We start from the raw sequence: 19,581 nt of genomic DNA, 5'->3' as shown, positions 1-19,581 counted from the left end.
TGACATCTTTTCCCCCTTTCGCACCGTTTTTCGTGCTCCCAGCAGCATATCTTTAAGCGCTAACGCCGAGTTAGCGTGAAGGAGCAGGAGATTTTTATCAACAATTTTACGCAGTGTCGCCAATAAGGAAGCTGCAGGCTTCCTACGTTTTCTGTGGTTTTCAAGTAAGCACGAGGGTTAATGGTTTCTATTGGCAACCGGACCCGGATTCTCAAAAACAACAGGTGGCGACGTAAACCGTCCCGTCCTGAGAAGAGACGCGACACAGCCTGGAGGAGTTTGTCGAGACAAAAAGGTTTTTGTGGTTTGTGTATGTGTGGTTTCTTATTATTATTATTATATAAATATATATTATGCTGTCTCAGTGCCACCTGTTACACACTTGAAAAAATTCCGCTGCGGCTTCTGTTTTGTGAGCGTTGACCTGGATAGCTATTGAATTACAAACATGGAGGACAGTTTTCTTTTGTCGGGACGTCTAATTCAAGACAATAAGTTGACGCTACCCGTGAAATAGAATTTTAAAGACATTTTTAAGTCTTGAGGGATTCAGCCTACTGTTGTTGTCAAAAAAGCCGCAGTAACAGGTAGGTTAACAATGGCTCAATAAAAGCCACTGGTACAAATCCAGTCAAGTCGATTTTATTTTACCAGTTCCCTTTGCAGTAGATAAAGTCTTTCTTCTTTTGTCAATGATAATCTTATTTTGTGTGTGTGTAAAATTTCACCAAACTAATATCAAGTCAGAACAATACAAATACATAGTTATAAATAATAGAAAACACTGTGCAAAAGTTTCAAGCCACTCCTTATGTCTTTAAATTTGGCATCTAAGTAACAAATTTAAGCAACATACTTACCTTCATACGAGACTTTTTTTTTTCTTTTTTCATTTTTACAGTGTTACTGAGGAATAGTTCTCCAGGCTTTCTGAAGGTCTTTCAAAGTTTTTTTCTTTTTGGATGTTGGCTACTTTTTCCACACCTTTTCACTCCAGTTTTTGTACCTGATAATTTTCAGATAAATAATTTTTTTGTTTGTTTTGGTTATTTTGAACAACTTAACAATGCAATAAAAAGCATAAAAAGTCTTCTAACCCAAGAGTTGAACTAGTGTTGTGTCTACACATAACAGAAAAATTAGCAATTTTGTCTTTTTTTTTACTAGCAGCCTGTCATAAAACATAATGTGTTTTTCTTTAGTTAAATATATTTTTAAAAATACCAAAAATAAAACAATTGTATTTTTGCACCAACAATTGTGATTCTCAAAGATCTATTAGTTGAAAATGTCATAAATGTTCCATACTGAGTAATCAGTATAACTCAGTATAACAATATCTTACCTAAAATCCTGAATAATCTGTATTTATGTGAAATATCCTGAATAAAAAACTCAGGAGTCTGCACTAGTAGTAGGAAAAAAGAAGAAGTGGCAGGTCTAAAAAGAATTACAGGAGATGAACAGTATCTTAAGAAAGAAGATAAGAATTAAGAAACAGGGGGGAAAAATCCACCATAGATTTGTCACAGGAACTGAGAGATGGATCTGGCTTTTCAGTTCATATGATATTATTCATCAAAGCTTGATCAGAAATGGCTTTTGTGTATGGGAGGCTGTCGAGGGAAACTAGGAGAAAAGGCTGAGATATTGCAAATTACACAAGAACTGGACTGAAGATCAGAAGATCAATCCAAATTTCAAATCTTTTGGTTCAAATCTTTGTCAGTATGTGCAGAAGAGGTCTAGAGAGTACAACAATGAGTCTCTACAGCATTCTGTAAAGCATGATGGAGGCTCTGTCGTGGTTTGGTGCTATATTTCAAATAATGGTGTTGGGGATCTTGTTGAAATTGATGGAATTATGAACTCTATGTTGAAGAGTAAAGGTGCTTGTTTTTGCTTGTTTTTATTACTTCTTCTTCTTTTTCTTTTTTTACATTTTGACATGTGACAGATATATTTTATCCTCATTTCCTCCGTTAACCATTAGACTACAATGTTGTAATTACTTTCAACAGCCATGAATAATCCAGCCATTTGAACAATCATGACTGCTTTGGTTCGACCTGGAGTCAATATTTCAGAGCTATGTAAGGAAGGAGACAAGTTCCTTCGGAGCGGTGAGCTGGAGAGAGCCACCTCCTTGTACATGTCTGCCTTCAGGACTCACGCCACCTCTGCGGTGTCCCACATGAGAAAACTGGATAAGTCCGGTCTGGATTTGGTGATCGCTACTCTAGAGGGCTGGCTTGACAGTCATGTGAAGAATCAGCCTGCAGAGGGTCTTAATAAAGGTCTTGCTGCTGTTTTCCTCTCCACACTCAGTCCCAACAATCTGTTAGCCACCATTTACAAAATGGAATCTCTTCTTCAGAGTGACACGCATGCCTGTGAGGAAATTCTTGCTCGTTGCACTGCTATGCTTGAAGGGAAGCGGAACCTTCCTCCAGAGGGTTCAACTCATGTTTTGTTAGAGATAACTCGAGCCCTCGCCTGCTTGTTATCAGAATCTCACAGGTTAAAGGGACTAAAGATTTACCTCAAAGCTTACCGGAATAGCAAGTCTGAAACTGTCACACTGGTGAAGAGCAGACAAGCGGGATACTTACCCAAAATAGTGAAGGCCTTTGCAGAACAAATCATGCTCATACATCCCACTCTGGTAGTTGACAGCAAGTGGAGAGTAGGAACAAAGGACAATGACAAGCTTGAAGAAGAAACTTCTGCTACTGTTATTGAGTTTTTGCTGTCTATTTCACCTAGTAACAAAGAAGTACAGGAACTCAATGCAGCATATTTGTTTTTGATGGGCAGGTTTATGGACAGTGCAGAGGCATACTCTTCCCTCTTGCAGTATGCTCATGGCCAGAAAATACCAGAGAGTACTATAGAAAAATTGCTCCAAGAAACTCCTGAGAGGACAGCCAGACTCTTGACAAGCCGAGCAGCTGCTTGCTTTTCAGCAGGTGGAAAGATTGCAGAGGAGTGCTCAGATTTGGGGAAAGCATTTGAGACTCACCCAGCCACTGCCCGAATTTACTTCCAAAAGCTGTTCAAAGATCAGGGAACTGGGGTGGCAGCTTGCAACCATCTCCGTCAGCAGGCGGAGAGAGGCCTGTCTGATTACAGAGATCAGGTCCTTGTCCGGGCAGATCTGCGATCTACTGAAGGAGTTGAACTTCTGGACCCTGTTATCACTCAGTTACGGACCCTGTGCCATTTAGAACCTGGTGGGGGAGACAGAGAGTTGCGGGTCCGACTGGCTGATTGTCTTCTCCTCAGAGGAGAGCACAAAGAGGCCCTCTCTATCTGCAGCCAGCTAGCTGCCGCACAAGGTCAGCAGAGCTATCAAAGCACGGTCCACGTCCTTCGCGGATATGCACGATTGCTCTCTGATGACCAGAAGGGTGCATTAGAAGACTTTCAGGCTGTGATTGAACACAATGCCCCCCACCCATCCAGCTGTGTGCGAGCACTTTGTGGCAGGGGCCTCCTGCGAATGATGGGTGGCTTAAACTACCTGACTGCTTTAGACTATGTGACAGCCAGCAGGCTGCATGCTCAGGAAACAGCATTTGCTGTGCGCTGCTTGGTACCCTGGAACTACCGTGGGCTGCTGTTTACTGTTCTGCTGGAGCAGGGACGATTCATGCTTGAAGGGTCTAGAGATCACAAACCCAAGTCCAGTTCTGGTGAAGACTCCCAACAGCACCAAAAGGAGGAACATATGCAGACCCTATCAAAGAGGGACAACCACAGATCAAGGTATGTTTGTTTTAGATATGGTTTACTGAGCAATGCTTTCTCAGATAAAATATTTTGGCATGTCACAGCAGGAAAAGTCTACTTTATTGCATGGTATGGTCTTTGTTGTGTGTTTTCTCAGTGTGATTGTTGTCCCGTTGTGTTTTTTTTTTCTGCTTTGTACGTTAGGACTCCTGCTGGTGTCCATTCCCTTGCTCTGTTGCTGATGGAGCTCCAGCCCAGTGCCGATGGGCCTCAGATCTTGGCAGCAGATGCCTTGTACCAGCTTGGTCGGGTGGAGGAGGCTTACCGATTGCTGCTGTCCATCGGGCCCACCAATCCTCGGGCACCTATCTTGGCTCGCCTTGCTTTGCTGCAGCTGCACAGAGGCTTTCTTTATGACACCAATCAGGTATATAAGTTTGAGGTACCAATTTTTCATGTTTAAATGGATTCAGGATTTTTTGTTTCCTGTTTAGGAAACCTAATTTCACACTTGCTTATTTTGTAAAACATATATAAATAAAGCAGGAAGCTGAGTGAAAGCAGAGTGTAGTTCATTATTAGTAGTTTTGGGGAAACACCTTTGTTTATTTAACTAGTTTCCTTTGAATAATTTCTGGATGCACCTTCAAAGTAATTACATTCATGATATAAGGAGCTATGAGGGCTCAAATGTGAAAAAATCTTCAGCGATCAATTCACTTCTAAAATTACCTGATAAGCATCCAAATGTCTGATTTCAGTGTGCGGTAGCTACAGTTTTGTTTTGAAAAGTGTAGCTTTGAGTTTAAAAAAAATGTTAACAATGATTTTAACCACCGAATAGTCCTGATTTACTCTTCATGTCTGTCAATTTTTTCCTGTAGCTGCTGAAAAAGCTCATCTTGTGTGGTGATACCAGCTGCTTGCGCCCCCTGTTGGCAGTGGCACAACAGAAAGACAGAGCATTGCTGCAGGGACACTCCCACTCAGCTGCAAAACGCATTTTGGACCAAGCAAGCGAGGAATGCGCTGTCAGAGAGGCTGTGGCATATCTCTCCATTGCAATTATGGCCTCTGGTGAATAGAATCTGTTTGATGAGTTATTGATATTTGGTACTGATATGTTGCTAACTATTGATAGTATTAACATTGTTGGTTGTTGCATGCAGACTGGAGTAATGATTGAACCCAAGCTTTTTTTCAGATTTCACTTTAAAATGTCTTGCAGAACATAACACAAATTACAGATGAGGATAGAATAATTACGCCCACTATGAAAATGTCATTTTTTAAAAAGTATTTCCAGATGCCGGTAAACAGAGAGACAACTTTTTGACACAGCTTTTCCAAACATCCTATTTTTATTTTGGATGATTAGTTGATTTTTACGGAGCCCCGCAAGGGACATGGCAGAAAAAAAAATTACGATGAACTTTTGCGATGTCTTTTACTTTGGACATAGAAACGAAATTATTCACAATAACTGCCAGAGTCAAATTATTAGCCTCCATGATGCTAACAGTTAGTTGGGCATCATTTTTGTGTAGTGTGTAGTCGTTTATTATAGTTTTCAACAAGTCTCAAATCAGGGCTTTTTACAAGCCAGTCAATAACATTCACTTTGGTCTCCTGGAATTAGTTCTTCACCTGGAGTCCCATATATTTTGGGTCGTTATCATGTCAGACAAAGTGATGACCCAGACCCAGTTTTGCTGCTGATTGGTTGAGGTGTTCTTTTAAAATCTTCACAAATCCATCTTAGTTTGTGATTCCTTCCACTGTGACGAGATTCCTATTTCAAGCCGCACTGAAGCATCCCCACAGCATATTACTCCCACCGCTGTGTTTTTCTGTGGGTACAGTGTTCGTTGGGTTATACAGCAGCGTCTCTTTGGCCAAAGAGCTCTAGTTTACAGGCAGCATATTCTTTCTGCAGGGTGTCTTTAGTATACTACAGTCTTATTTGAAAGTGTCTCTTCTGCAGTGGTGGAGTTTTTCTTGCAGTCTATTCCTGTGCAGGGCTGCAGTGACTGTCTTTTTTGAGACTACATTTCCCAACTTGGCTAAGTCATTCACGAGTGTCTTTACATATCTCTCTCAGTAGTTTTCTTTCCAGAGTCATTGAAATCGTTTGCTTCCTACCTCTACCAGGCTTGTTCTGTATTGTGTGGCTCTCTTAGAATTTCTTAATGATGCTTATCACTCCAGTCCACTCCATCTCCTGCTTTATGCGCATCAAGATTTTTTTTCTCAAGCTAAACTGATTTTTGTGTTTTTGGCATGATGGTTTTTCAAGTGACAGCTCAAAGTCTTGCTGAAGTTTTTATACTGTTTGCCATTTTTACAAGCCTTGAGCATTACAATGTTAAACTACATTAAATCACATCAGTGGTTTGGGCTTTGAGTTTTTAAGGGGGCTAATTATATTGACTGTGGTAATTCTTGTTTCTTTCTGAAATAATTCTGTTATTGTGTCCAAATAGAAATAATTTTAACTGAAATTTTAAATATCATTGGGAGAAATGAATGAATTGAGCATTGTGTCCTCATCCGTAGGTAGATTAGCCATGCATTATTTAACCACACATCTTTTGTGGTTAAACATAAGACCTGAAACCAGCCTATATAAAGCACTTCTACTGTGTGTATTTGAATCTATGATTTATTTTATGCAAATATTGAAACTGACACTAAAATGAGATTACACATACATATAAAAACAGTCAATTCATTGTTTTTCTCAGGTGGTGAGGCAGCTGAATCACTACTAGAAAGAGCGAGGTGCTACGCTTTGCTGGGTCAGCGAAAAACAGCCATATTTGACTTCAGTGCCATTCTGAAGGAGCATCCGAAACACGTGCATGCCCTCTGTGGAAGAGGTTTCACATATCTCATGCTGAATCAACAAAAGGTTTTTTTTTCCCCTCTAGTCTTATCTATCATTGAAACTCGATACTATTGCCCTTTTTGTTCAGGTGGTTACAGCTAAGTGCTTGACTGATATGTTGCTTGTGAAACAGCTGTAGAGTAAAACAACCTGAGATTCCTTACTATTAAGTCAAACTAAATTATTGTACAATTATTAAATAAAATGTTCTCCTCTGGGCTTTCCTGATAACAGGAATTTAAGCATTCGAATAATTTAAGCAACAATCATAGCTTTAAAACATACAGGGAGTGCAGAATTATTAGGCAAGTTGTATTTTTGAGGAATAATTTTATTATTGAACAACAACCATGTTCTCAATGAACCCAAAAAACTCATTAATATCAAAGCTGAATATTTTTGGAAGTAGTTTTTAGTTTGTTTTTAGTTTTAGCTATTTTAGGGGGATATCTGTGTGTGCAGGTGACTATTACTGTGCATAATTATTAGGCAACTTAACAAAAAACAAATATATACCCATTTCAATTATTTATTTTTACCAGTGAAACCAATATAACATCTCCACATTCACAAATATACATTTCTGACATTCAAAAACAAAACAAAAACAAATCAGTGACCAATATAGCCACCTTTCTTTGCAAGGACACTCAAAAGCCTGCCATCCATGGATTCTGTCAGTGTTTTGATCTGTTCACCATCAACATTGCGTGCAGCAGCAACCACAGCCTCCCAGACACTGTTCAGAGAGGTGTACTGTTTTCCCTCCTTGTAAATCTCACATTTGATGATGGACCACAGGTTCTCAATGGGGTTCAGATCAGGTGAACAAGGAGGCCATGTCATTAGTTTTTCTTCTTTTATACCCTTTCTTGCCAGCCACGCTGTGGAGTACTTGGACGCGTGTGATGGAGCATTGTCCTGCATGAAGATCATGTTTTTCTTGAAGGATGCAGACTTCTTCCTGTACCACTGCTTGAAGAAGGTGTCTTCCAGAAACTGGCAGTAGGACTGGGAGTTGAGCTCGACTCCATCCTCAACCCGAAAAGGCGTCTGAGTCGGACTGGAGCTCTCTGCCCTTTACCAATCCAGCCACGGGCCCATCCATCTGGCCCATCAAGACTCACTCTCATTTCATCAGTCCATAAAACCTTAGAAAAACCAGTCTTGAGATGTTTCTTGGCCCAGTCTTGACGTTTCAGCTTGTGTGTCTTGTTCAGTGGTGGTCGTCTTTCAGCCTTTCTTACCTTGGCCATGTCTCTGAGTATTGCACACCTTGTGCTTTTGGGCACTCCAGTGATGTTGCAGCTCTGAAATATGGCCAAACTGGTGGCAAGTGGCATCTTGGCAGCTGCACGCTTGACTTTTCTCAGTTCATGGGCAGTTATTTTGCGCCTTGGTTTTTCCACACGCTTCTTGCGACCCTGTTGACTATTTTGAATGAAACGCTTGATTGTTCGATGATCACGCCAGACGCTTTTCTTTGCAAGCTCCTTTGACTACGATGACCTGGATGACTGAGAACCTTCACAGACATTTCGATGATCACGCTTCAGAAGCTTTGCAATTTTGAGACTGCTGCATCCCTCTGCAAGATATCTCACTATTTTGACTTTTCTGAGCCTGTCAAGTCCTTCTTTTGACCCATTTTGCCAAAGGAAAGGACGTTGCCTAATAATTATGCACACCTGATATAGGGTGTTGATGTCATTAGACCACACCCCTTCTCATTACAGAGATGCACATCACCTAATATGCTTAATTGGTAGTAGGCTTTCGAGCCTATACAGCTTGGAGTAAGACAACATGCATGAAGAGGATGATGTGGACAAAATACTCATTTGCCTAATAATTCTGCACTCCCTGTACAATTATATAATGGGATAAAGCCTCACCACATATGTTTTTTTTCTTCTGGTGGACCTGAGAAATGTCTCTTAAAAGACATTTTCAGTATTTATTTTCAGTAATTGCAGAAAATGAACCCAGGACCTGACTAAATGTAACAGTGGTAGCTAGTTTATAGCCCTTTTGGTGTAGCCTGGAGAGCGTATATCATATTACTCTTACACCTTGCCTCCTTGATATTAAAGTGTTAATTTATCAGTCTGTGTTTAGAGAAATTGCTTCAGTTTTATAATATTGTAATAATAAAATCACTTTCGGTGAAATGTCCCACAGGGACCCTAATGTTGAATTAAGAATAAAAATTAATGCCAAGGTTTCCAAGGCTACTTTCTCTCTTCGTATCATTGAGCCTTTAACCTAATTTGAGTTTTCCCCTAAACATAAAGCGACACCTTGTGGCTTTCTGGGGAAATCTGTTTGAAAAAGGGGTGCCACAGAATTGTGATCTTTATAAATATACCAGTCTTATGCTAACACTTATTAACATGGTCTAGAAAAATTATGAAAAGTATGATATGCATGTTGGACTGCATGTTGAAATAAAGTATAACATTTGAACTCTGTTCTCCCTCTAGGAATGTACTCATGATATCCTGGCAGCACTTCAGATAAATGCTGACATAGTGACCAAAGACATTCTTTCACTCAAGGACAGGGCACAGAAGCTGGTCTGTGATTGGCTGCATCAGTTCTGTCGTACCAATCTGTCAGATATTGTGGCCACTCATGGTGTTCCCTGCCATGAAGAGCAGCTTAGAGAGGCTTTCATAATTGGTGGAGCTTTGATGAGGGCTGACTGTAGAAACCCCAGATGGCATCTGCTCTATGTGGACATCCTTTTGGCAAAAGGTGAGATTGTGGGGGAAATTTTCTGAGCCGGATCCTTGCTAGGATTGGAAATCATCTGCCTAGCAGCTTATGGCTTAGGCTGTGTGACGTTTCCAATTTGACAAAAAGCACTATTGCACCTGTCATCCCCTGTTTTCAGTAATCCATACTTCTGTTATGGTCCATCTGCTCCAGGTGAGGTTAAATCAGCAGGCGCTCATCTGTGCCAGATATTTGGCCAGGAGCCAAGAGATGCAGTGGCCCAGGCTCGGGTGGGTGTGGTGGATGCCTGGCAGAAGAAGTACTGCAGCGCAGCTCGCAGGCTCAGCAAACTGGCTGAGAAGGATTCATCCTATTTTGACTTCTTGCTGGCTCTCATCCCATTTAATCAGCGGAAATGCATGGCACAGGTAAGTGTACAGGAAACCCAGATTTAGTACCAGATGAGCAGATCTGCCAAAGTTGTTTGTTCTGGCTTTGTCAGCGTTATTTTTCATCAAAAAAAAAAAATGTTTATGTCAGGATATTTCCATGATATTACAAAAACCCCATATCATTTCTCTCTATTGAACCAATGGGTGTTATAGTTGTATGTATATATTCTATGTATGTATTTTCATTTATGGTAAAATACAGTACAAACATGTGGCGGGTCCACCATCTCACAATGACTATCTTAGATGCCTAAATTAGATGGCAAAGTCAATAATGTGAATCTGATACATATCTACTCTAAACTACATGTACACTGGGACAGGAAGCAGCTCAGGAGGCCAACAGTGTGTCATCATGTGGTCAGTGGAAGCAGGCGCTCACCCTCCTGACTGTGGCAGTACAATCAGGGGGCAGTCAGAGAATGGAGTATCTTCACCAGCGGGCTGTGTGCCTGGCACAGCTGGGCTTACATGAGCGGGCTATATCTGATCTGGACAGAGTTATACAGAAACACGATGGACCTGACTACAGCTGTTCAGACCACCCTCAAGTCCGGGTGGAGGATTTGTGCTTGCGAGGTCGCAGCCTGGTGCTCTGCTCCAAAGAAGGGCCAGCTCTGGAGGACTTCATCCGGGCCCTGGAGCTCAACAGAGAACAGGCCATCAAGTGTGTGGAGGCTGGGCTAGGAAAACTGCCTCTGGCTGAGTGCTTCCTGCGGGGGGCGCTGCAGCATTATGGGGAGCAACATCTCAGTAAGGCTTGGACCTTGATTGAATGTGGCCTCCTTTTGGACAGTGAGAACACAGAGCTCCGCAGACTGAGGGCAAAAGTCAAACGAGAAGTGGCCAATCCTTGCAACGTGAACTAGTGTTGACTGTGAACTGGACACAGAATCTCCAGTGGAGCCGCAAAAGCTCCAATCAGGTCAATGTCCTACCTCAAAATTAGAAACAAAGAAAAGAAAAACCTAATCCCAATCATTTTGTTATGCTCAGCTTCCTAAATTTCATGGGATGTTTGGTGCTTCCAGAGCACACATTGCTGCTGTTCATATTATTCCCTCAAAGTTCAGTTTAAACTTACAGGATTAACATCAGTGTCTTTATGATTACATCAAAGCAAAAATATTTATTATAAGAGAAGTAAGTGAATTAATATTTAACACCACAAACACTTATGACATAAAACATTAGCAATGTAATTAATATGATAATCACAAAAAACAATAACTATACTATCATAATGTATAAGCAAAATCATTCAGCGTTCAATGCTGTCACACCTAGATAAGTGATATAAGAAAGTGCCAAGTGTGCAGGTTTTATGCTTTTCAAATGAAGACAAATCTTTAATCATATCCATGGTGGCAAACACAATTTAGCACGCAGAAGTACATGTGATTATAAATACTGAAATTTAGTTCACACTGCTGCCATTGGAGAATAATTAAACATAATGTCAAAACACAAGTAGTTTTCACTGTGCCTCTACTCTTGGACTTTTTGCATTGTATGATGTATATAGCATTAGATTTATGCATATACTGCTCATGTAGCTAAGATGAAACATTCACTGTGGTATTATGCATACACAGTAATGTATTGTGGTTCCATATTGCCAAAGTAGGACTTCTCCCACTCACTCATGAGGTCAAAGTGCAGTGGGCGGTCACAGAAGGTGCAGGAAGCGGTCGCCGGGCCATTGAGCAGAAGACCTGCTTCCTGCCAAACATCCACCAGTTTCACTGTGAATGATAAAAGTGTTTGTAAGAATAAACAGTTAAATGTTGATATTTATTTTCTTTTAAAATGTTTAAAAGTTCTGGTCGGATTATTCTAGCACGTGCCATTTTTTAAGCTCCCCATAGAGCACGGTCATTTAGGGGAGCAGGTCAATGTCAAGAGAGCCACAATGTCTTGTGGGAAAGCATTTGCACTGACCATTATCCCCATATTTTGCCAGATATTTAGCAGAACACCTCTGACCTAATTACAGCAAGTGGCCTCACACTCACCCACAAAGTACTCCATCATTTTGGGGTTGTGATGAGGAGATGGAGCCAGTCTCAGCAGCTCCTCACCACGAGGCACTGTGGGGTAGTTGATGGCCTGTACATAGATGTTGTGCCTCTCCAGAAGGATGTCACACACCTTGGTGTTCAGCTCAGCGTTGCCCACCTGGAAAATAAATCATAAAAGATGGCACGTGTCATTTAGGAGAAACTTTTATTCTGCACAGTTAGGTAGTGCATACATGGATGAATCATTTTACTCAGCCTGTGGAGTCTAGATTAGATCTCTGGGATAATTATGGGCTGCTTAATTGGTTAGTTCTACTCAAAATTTCAATCTGTTAAAAATAATAAAAAATTCTAAACTAATTAAATAAACTGGTATGCAGTTGTTCAAGCCTATTATACAATTTTAAGACTCAGTTTACTTAATTGTTTACTTATTTGTGCAATTTAATCACGATTAAAGACTATAACTAAGTCTGTGTTACCCTCCCGACTTTATCTGACCTACATTGTACTTTCTAGGTTTATAAAACGAATAAGTATTATAATATATATAATAAGGAAAATCAGGTTTAACTAACAAGTGATACTGAAATAGCGGTGGCTGTAATCCAGTGTCCATTTAGCTGTGCTAAATCTTTTTACCCGAATGGGGATGATGTGGCTGGGGCAGTTGACCACCGGTAGGCCTTTATCCATGAGCAGCTGCCTCATGTGTTTGACATTCCTCTGGTGGGCTCTGCGGAGCGCCTGCCCCTCTTCACTCTTCAAGACCCGCACAGACTCCAGCGCTCCGGCCAGGACCATCGGGGGAAGGGCCGTTGTGAAGATGAAGCCGGCTGCGTAGGAGCGCACTGTGTCCACCAGGGCAGCGCTGCTGGCGATGTAGCCTCCCACACAGCCAAAGGCTTTACCTGAAATAGTGACAAATGACAGATTCTATGTAAAGTGGTGAGGAGAGCATTTATTAAGTGTAAATAAAAATGACATACTTTTTTTTTCTTACATTGCCATTTTGTATAACTTTATTATTTCTACATTAATACATTTCACAGGTGTAAATTTTTTTTAAAGTTATTTACATTTTTATTGTAAAAATATGATTATTGTGACATCAATATATAAACATTGAAAAAAGCAGAATGCATAAAAAATTTACACAAAATGTATTAAGTCTGAATCAAATGAATTTTAATATTTCCAATACACCAGCTAAAACACTCCCAAGTCAATTTGTATCAGTTTCTTAGTTAAGTTTCATCATTATTCTTTTCATTTACTGTCATGTGAACTGTTGTAACCAGACTTTGAAAAAGTCTGATGTTGTAATCCAGGATTAATTCACAAGGATTTCTACCAAAAGCCTTGCATCAAGTTTCACACCACGCAGTCTGCCTGTGGACAGTTTTATCAAAACAGCCAGAGAGGGAGTAGAACTGACGCTCAGCTGATAAAACCTCTGCTTCCTGTGATGAGAGCTCACTTCTCTCCTGACCTTATTGAACCAACAGGGGCGCAGTATCATGCCTGTTAAAAGTTATTGCTCCTTTGTTGGCAATGCGACAGTGACAGTTACTGCAGCAGAGGCTGTAAATGGGAGTTGGGCCAGTAGCAGAGCCTGTGAGAGTTTGAAGCTGTTTAACTTGTCCCGCTTAATAATAATAATAATAATAATGGATTGCATTTATATTTCGGGACCCCTCAAAGCGCTTTACAATACCACTATTCATTCACTCTCACATTCATACACTGGTGAAGGCAAGCTACAGTTGTAGCCACAGCTGCCCTGGGGCAGACTGACAGAGGCGAGGCTGCCATATCGCGCCATCGGCCCCTCTGGCCAACACCAGTAGGCAGTAGGTGAAGTGTCTTGCCCAAGGACACAACAACCAAGGCTGTCTGAGCCGGGGCTTGAACCGGCAACCTTCCGATTACAAGACAAACACCCAACTCTTGAGCCACGATCGCCCCCGAGCTTATGTTCAAGATGAAAGAACAAAACTGCTGGTGTGAAAGAAGTGGATAACTCACCTAAGGTTCCAGAAACAATGTCAATCTTGTGCATAATGTTGTCTCTCTCGCCCACTCCAGCTCCGTGGGCTCCGTACAGGCCCACGGCATGAACCTCATCAACAAATGTCAGCGCTCCGTAACGATGGGCTACATCGCACAGCTCTTCCAGAGGACATATGGCACCTGAAAAATTAGAACGGTGTTTAGGTGAACAACAGGGTATAAGAGTAGCAAGTATTTAAGATCTAAAACAGGTGACATACTGAAGGAAAAAGCACAACTTTTCCAATAGCTGATCCTTGATCTGGTGTTTTCATGATGGAGGTGGAGAACATGTCAGCCCAAATGATGCTAAATTTGATTGAAAACTGGTGAATCTCAAGGCCATGGTTTATGACTTACCGGTATGTAATCTTCAGAGTCATAAAACCATTCAGTGACTAGTGCACTGTAGACGGGGGAGTTTTCATTGATAAAGAGGTCACTCCCTTTTGGAGAAAAATGTTTAAGCAAAGACTAATTAATCACTTACAGCAACTTTACGAAAAAGAGACACCGGATCCCTCAACTGTAGAGGGTCAAAGGATGGGTGTTTTTCCCTTAATTTGTCAACCACCGCATCCAAAATGTGTGATTAAGAAGTATGTGGTGAGTTATTCTCAAAGATTTTGGAAACAAATATTTAAATCATAAAAGAACACATAAAAGAATTTAAAAAACATGGTTAATATCAGTTTTTGCTTTTAAAAGTATGATCAGCTCGTGCTTTATGGAGCTGTCACTGGTGTAATATGCTGAAAAAACTGAGCTGAGAACAATACAATACTCTTTATCAAATATCATTTTAAACTTATACTGGTGATAATTGTTGAACTTTTTAAAGGAGGTGCATCCAACATCTGCTTAGAAGGGAACTCCTTCAAGGTATTATAATTCCAGCTGATGACCCCCTGAAGCAGCTTGAGAGAAAGAGATAATGGAAAAATAAGAGTCTCGTTTCAAAAAGTGCTTTTTCAAACGTTTGACTTCGTGGTTCTCACCGTCCATTGAGTGCACAGTCTCAAACGCCACTATTTTTGGTGTCGTAGGGTCTGAGCGTTGGAGCAGTTCCTCCAGGTGTCGACTGTCATTGTGGCGGAAGATGAAACGCTTGGCTCCGCTGTTCCTGATGCCCTGAATCATGGATGCGTGGTTCCCAGCATCGGAGTAGATCTCGCACCCTGTACAAAACAGTGAATAGATAATTAAACAAATAAAAAACAACTGCTAACTGCTAAATAAATAGTTAACATTGATTTTAATGTTGAGGTAATTATTTACCTGGCAGCATCTTAGCCAGAGTGAAGAGGGTGGAGTCATTTGCCACAAAGCAGGAGGAGAAGACCAACGCTGCATCTTTCTGGTGTAGCTCGGCAAGCTCCTTCTCCAGAGACACATGGAAGTTGCTGGTGCCTGAAATGTTCCTCGTCCCACCAGCTCCTGCACCATACTTGTCCAGAGCATCTCTGTGGACATCCACAACAAAAAGGTACAACATCAAACCCAGATACAAAACAATGAAACCAGCTCCCTGTTTCGACTTGCGAGACAGACACACTCTCTGTTTTTAAGAGTAGGGTTGAAATGTTCCTTTTTGATAAAGTTTATAGTCCGGGGTGGATCAGGTGACCCTGAGTGTTTCTTCTTCACTCACCTCTTTCCACTCTCTGTGTGTTTACACACCACTTTGCATTCAGTCTTTAGTTATTATTAATCTCTGTCTCTCTTCTACAGCCGGTCTTCTGCCCCTCACCATTTACCAGTCATTGCAAATGGAAATCTCGGAGTCTGATTCTGCTGGCAGTTTCTTCCTGTTAAAATGGAGTTTTTCTTTCCCACTGTTGCCAAATGCTTGCTCAAAGGGAGCCTTCTAATTGTTGGGGTTTTCTCTCTATAACCATACCTTAAAATAGATAAATAAAACTGCATTAAACTGAAGTGAATCGCATATCTTCTACACTGTGCCCAGTATGCTTATGTTTTTCCGTCAAATTCTTGAGTCCTTTGAGTTTATTTGGTTTCACTTCTTGCAAGAATGATGCAATTTAAACATAAGATTACCCAAGCCAGTCTACTGCTTTGTATCGGCATAAGGATAATTAATTACTCAAATCCAAACAGTATCTGCAGATATGTGGTCCAAAACCAAGTAGTGCATAGATTAAAATTTTGAGTCGATAAAAAGTTATATGATATTTGCTGGGTCCTGTTACCTGATGGCGCTGAGGACCCGTGGGTGCCGACTCATTCCTAGATAGTCATTGCTGCACCAGACGGACACCTGGGAGCCTTCCCGCCCAGAAATGGAGTAATCCTCAGCAAACGGGAAGACCTCAGCACTCCTGTTCACTGTCTTGAAGACTCTGTATGTGTGGTCCTTCTTTTTCACAGCAATCTTCTCCATGAAGAACTGATCATAGTCATAGCTGGGGCCAGCTGTGGAAAGAATAGTTTTGACTGGGCTTCAGTTACTCTACAGCATCCAATAGACAGCTTTTTATTGCTGAATATTTACCACAGAATATTACAATGAAATGCCTGGAGGGGTAAAGCCCTTTTATTTGTATAACATACCCATGTTGTCTTTGAGGAGGTGGGTAACACTGTTGGGTTGAGCTGAAGTTGGGCACGCAGAATCCTTTACACCTTTCAGAGAAGCCATCAAACCTGTCAGAGAGGAGTGTGATTGTGTCAAATTTATAAATATTTTGTCCCCTATTTTTGCAATTCGTCAGATTTTCTTCTATTAAAGCTCAAATTCTGCTACTCTGATGGCAGCATCGCTGCAGGTACTTAATTCCTACCACTTTCTTGAACATCCTCCTGTACTTCAGGGCTGGCTCGGACCATTCCAATCTGGGAGCTGACAAAAGGGCATCCCTTTGATACGGACACAGCCACCTGAGTAGCAGTTTGAGCAAAGAGCCTCCTTTGTTCAGCTGTGGGAAGCTGTTGATCCTGGGGTTTGGGGGCCGAGACGTTCAGCTTGGCTTCCAGAGAGCCCGGGCCGCTCACGGTGATCTGACGAGCGATGAGGGGGCAGTGATTCGCAAGAGACAGCAAGGCGGCTCCGGTTCTCCTTAAAGCCGGCTTTGGAGCCAACTTGAGGAAGGGGCAGTGATGGAGGAAGGCAGCCATGATACTGAAGCTGTTCTTACTCTGGGTTGAGACAGAAGATGGGACAGAAGATTTTGCCTTACGTGGGTGAAGATTATAAATTACATAGCATAGAGTCTCTGTGATACAACCCAGATTTATTTATTTAATTACTTTAGGTAAAAATAGCCTGTTTTAGTCAAATACACTATATGGTAATTCCCTAACTCCCTTCACAAAAGATCTCAAGCTCATGCCTTAGCTTAACATGCAAAAATGCAAAAAATGCAAAAATGCAAAATGATGTTAACTGGTAATGGCAACTTGACTGGTAATGGCTCAGCTTAGAAAGCAGTAGGTGCCTCCTCCTGGGTGCGGCATGGAGCAGCCGCTTATCTTAACTCTGCAGGCACGCACGTAAGAGCTACTTACTTGCATCATCAGCTGAGTCTGATTACCATGGAAGCTTTCAAATAATCCGATAAAACAGACGTTTCTTTTTGGTTAATGGCCATTATTTCCTGAGTCTGAAAAACTTTTCGGACTCAGGAAAAATACTCACTAAAGCACACTCTACCACACAAATGTACTGATGTATATTGTAATTTGCTGGTGAGCACCTGTATGTGTAGTTTAGTTGGCTACCGGAACAGGTTCTATGATTTCCCACATTATTTTTGTAGTCAGCAGAAATAGTGTGGGAAGCAGTTGTTGTGAAGTCTGGGTTTTCTCTTGAAGTCTGATGTTATCTTTAACTGCTACTTCCATTTAAACCACAAAAGTAGGTCAAATTATCTTTTCACCTTGTGATTGTTTGGTTAATTACTTTAAATACATTTAAATACTGACGCACAAAGCAACAAGAAGAAGAAGGCAGCTAACCAACAAAAAATGAATACATCCTCATTTATTAATTAATGATGGAGTATCCACACCAGATGTTTTTATCTCAGTTAAGAATATTTAAATCAAACATCTACAATTACAACAAAAATAAAATAAAAACAATGACTATAATTGATCAGAGCAGGGTTAATAATGAAGAAAACTCACCTGTTGACCTGCACTGAGGACGAACTTCCAAACAGCAAATAGGCAGAGGGTCAGTAAGTGTCAACAGTTACTGGTCAGATGTTGAGGAGCATTATGCAATCAGCTCAGTTCCCACCCATCAGAGGTGTCTGCGGATCTCAGCTTTGGGGGGGGCCACAAAAGGGTGTTGTTTGTGTTTGTGGGAGGTGCAAAGACGCTGATAGGGTTCCTATCGGCACACGCTGTGTTGTGGCATGCACTGCCACTTAAAATAATGGTGAGAACACGTTTGTGGTAACAATCTCAATATCTTCATGTTCCACAGCTTGTGAATATGACATCTATTACACCACAACAAAGAGTGCATGAAGATGCCGCAGATGACGAGCCTAAATTATCAGATGACATGATGTCATGTTCAAGTCACACTGCAATTTTCTACCAATATAGAAAGCAATGCCATCTCCTATAATAAACCACACTATCAGGTTCTTTTGGCTCTTTGTGTTTTACTTTAACAGAGAAATGAGGACATTGTATGATTAACGTTTCTTTATGAATGTTCATAACACATACAGTTTTATATGTTTTTAAAAAAAAACATAGCAAAAGTTGTCTCTGTGATACTGTAATGTACTCACGCAGAAACAGTTTATACAGTAGAGCACAGTACAGAGCAGATGAAGGTTAGAGAAAATAAATGTTCACAAATTATTTGCTCTACTTGCAAATGTATTGCATTTTCCTTTAAATACTTGTACTTTGGGGTGTTTATACTCTGGGCGCTAGTGTTATTATCTCCATTGTGACTATAAAGAGACTTTACAGAACACAAATAAAAACAATGGTTTAGCTATAGGAAAGGTTTTGGTGTATTTAAGGCTTTGGAAATATTATAATTTTGGCTGATTGCATTAAACGTGTGTTAAGGGCTACCTAGAGCATAAACAGCACAAATAATTGTGGCATTTCTTACTTTACAACGGCACTGCACTGCCACTTAAAAGGTTTATTTAAAAACATAATTGGAGCATTCAATTCATACTGATTTATAGTCGTAAACTGTTGAATGAGATGACCCAAATGGAGACTCTGTAGACAGACTGTAAACACAGACGGTAATAAACCTGAAATGGGGACAAAGTGATGAAAGGAACTAATAAGCTCTCATACTAACAGCAAATTCAACTAAGAAACAAAGGTTCAAAATAATAAGGAAATATAAGATGAAAAAGTAAAGACTAAACAAACTAAGAACCACATAGAGAATATTTCATAATAAACAACAATATAGAGTCCATTAACTGCTGACAGCTTCTTGTAGACATCCAAAGTCTCAGTAAACACCTCCATCAATGCCTCATCAGGCAAGTTGTCATTAGAAAAAATGTTTAAACTAAACTAACAAATACTAAGCAGATTTCCTCTGTAATTTCATGTGAGTTTAGTTTTTTTCCCAAATTTTACCGTTTTAGTTAGATTTTATTTTTTCAAAAGTCTACCTCCTATTTTTATTTTAGTTAACTAACTTTTTTTCAGATTTAGTTTTAAGTTTAGTTTTAGTTAAGATGGTCCCAACCATCTCAACCTTGCC

The 19,581-nt window shown here is 40.6% G+C and overlaps 3 protein-coding genes across 5 annotated transcripts; 2 read left to right on the top strand and 1 right to left on the bottom strand.

The window, feature by feature from the left end:
- Positions 1-47: 47 nt before the first annotated feature.
- Positions 48-6,997, top strand: LOC102298193. 3 transcript variants are annotated; one of them, XM_014341355.2, is made up of 5 exons: positions 48-310; positions 2,022-3,768; positions 3,937-4,159; positions 4,617-4,809; positions 6,477-6,996. In XM_014341355.2, exons 2-5 carry the CDS (start codon positions 2,051-2,053, stop codon positions 6,719-6,721), a joined length of 2,379 nt encoding a protein of 792 aa, XP_014196841.2. In that variant the 5' UTR covers positions 48-310; positions 2,022-2,050; the 3' UTR covers positions 6,722-6,996. The 3 variants fall into 3 exon arrangements, with proteins under 3 accessions (XP_014196841.2, XP_042084050.1, XP_042084051.1); XM_042228116.1 differs by having other exon boundaries at positions 2,022-4,159; positions 6,477-6,997; XM_042228117.1 differs by lacking the exon at positions 48-310 and having other exon boundaries at positions 1,173-4,159; positions 6,477-6,997.
- A 1,561-nt stretch (positions 6,998-8,558) lies between these two features.
- On the top strand, positions 8,559-11,236 carry LOC121811800 (tetratricopeptide repeat protein 34-like). Its single transcript, XM_042228123.1, has one exon. The coding sequence runs from the start codon at positions 10,212-10,214 to the stop codon at positions 10,656-10,658; it is 447 nt and encodes a 148-aa protein (XP_042084057.1). The 5' UTR covers positions 8,559-10,211; the 3' UTR covers positions 10,659-11,236.
- Positions 10,904-18,210, bottom strand: alas2 (aminolevulinate, delta-, synthase 2). Its single transcript, XM_005946368.3, has 10 exons — positions 18,009-18,210; positions 16,664-17,018; positions 16,434-16,526; positions 16,073-16,295; positions 15,141-15,325; positions 14,861-15,040; positions 13,839-14,003; positions 12,453-12,721; positions 11,805-11,967; positions 10,904-11,534 (listed from the first exon to the last, which is right to left on the bottom strand). The coding sequence occupies exons 2-10, from the start codon at positions 16,995-16,997 to the stop codon at positions 11,371-11,373; spliced, it is 1,776 nt and encodes a 591-aa protein (XP_005946430.1). The 5' UTR covers positions 16,998-17,018; positions 18,009-18,210; the 3' UTR covers positions 10,904-11,370.
- Between the last annotated feature and the right edge of the window lie 1,371 nt (positions 18,211-19,581).

Source organism: Haplochromis burtoni, unplaced genomic scaffold, assembly GCF_018398535.1.
Source record: "Haplochromis burtoni strain Fernald_Lab_line unplaced genomic scaffold, NCSU_Asbu1 Contig_306, whole genome shotgun sequence".
Taxonomy (NCBI): Eukaryota; Metazoa; Chordata; class Actinopteri; order Cichliformes; family Cichlidae; genus Haplochromis; species Haplochromis burtoni.
Note: the sequence above shows the minus strand (reverse complement) of the source record. Positions and strands in the feature narration are given on the sequence as shown.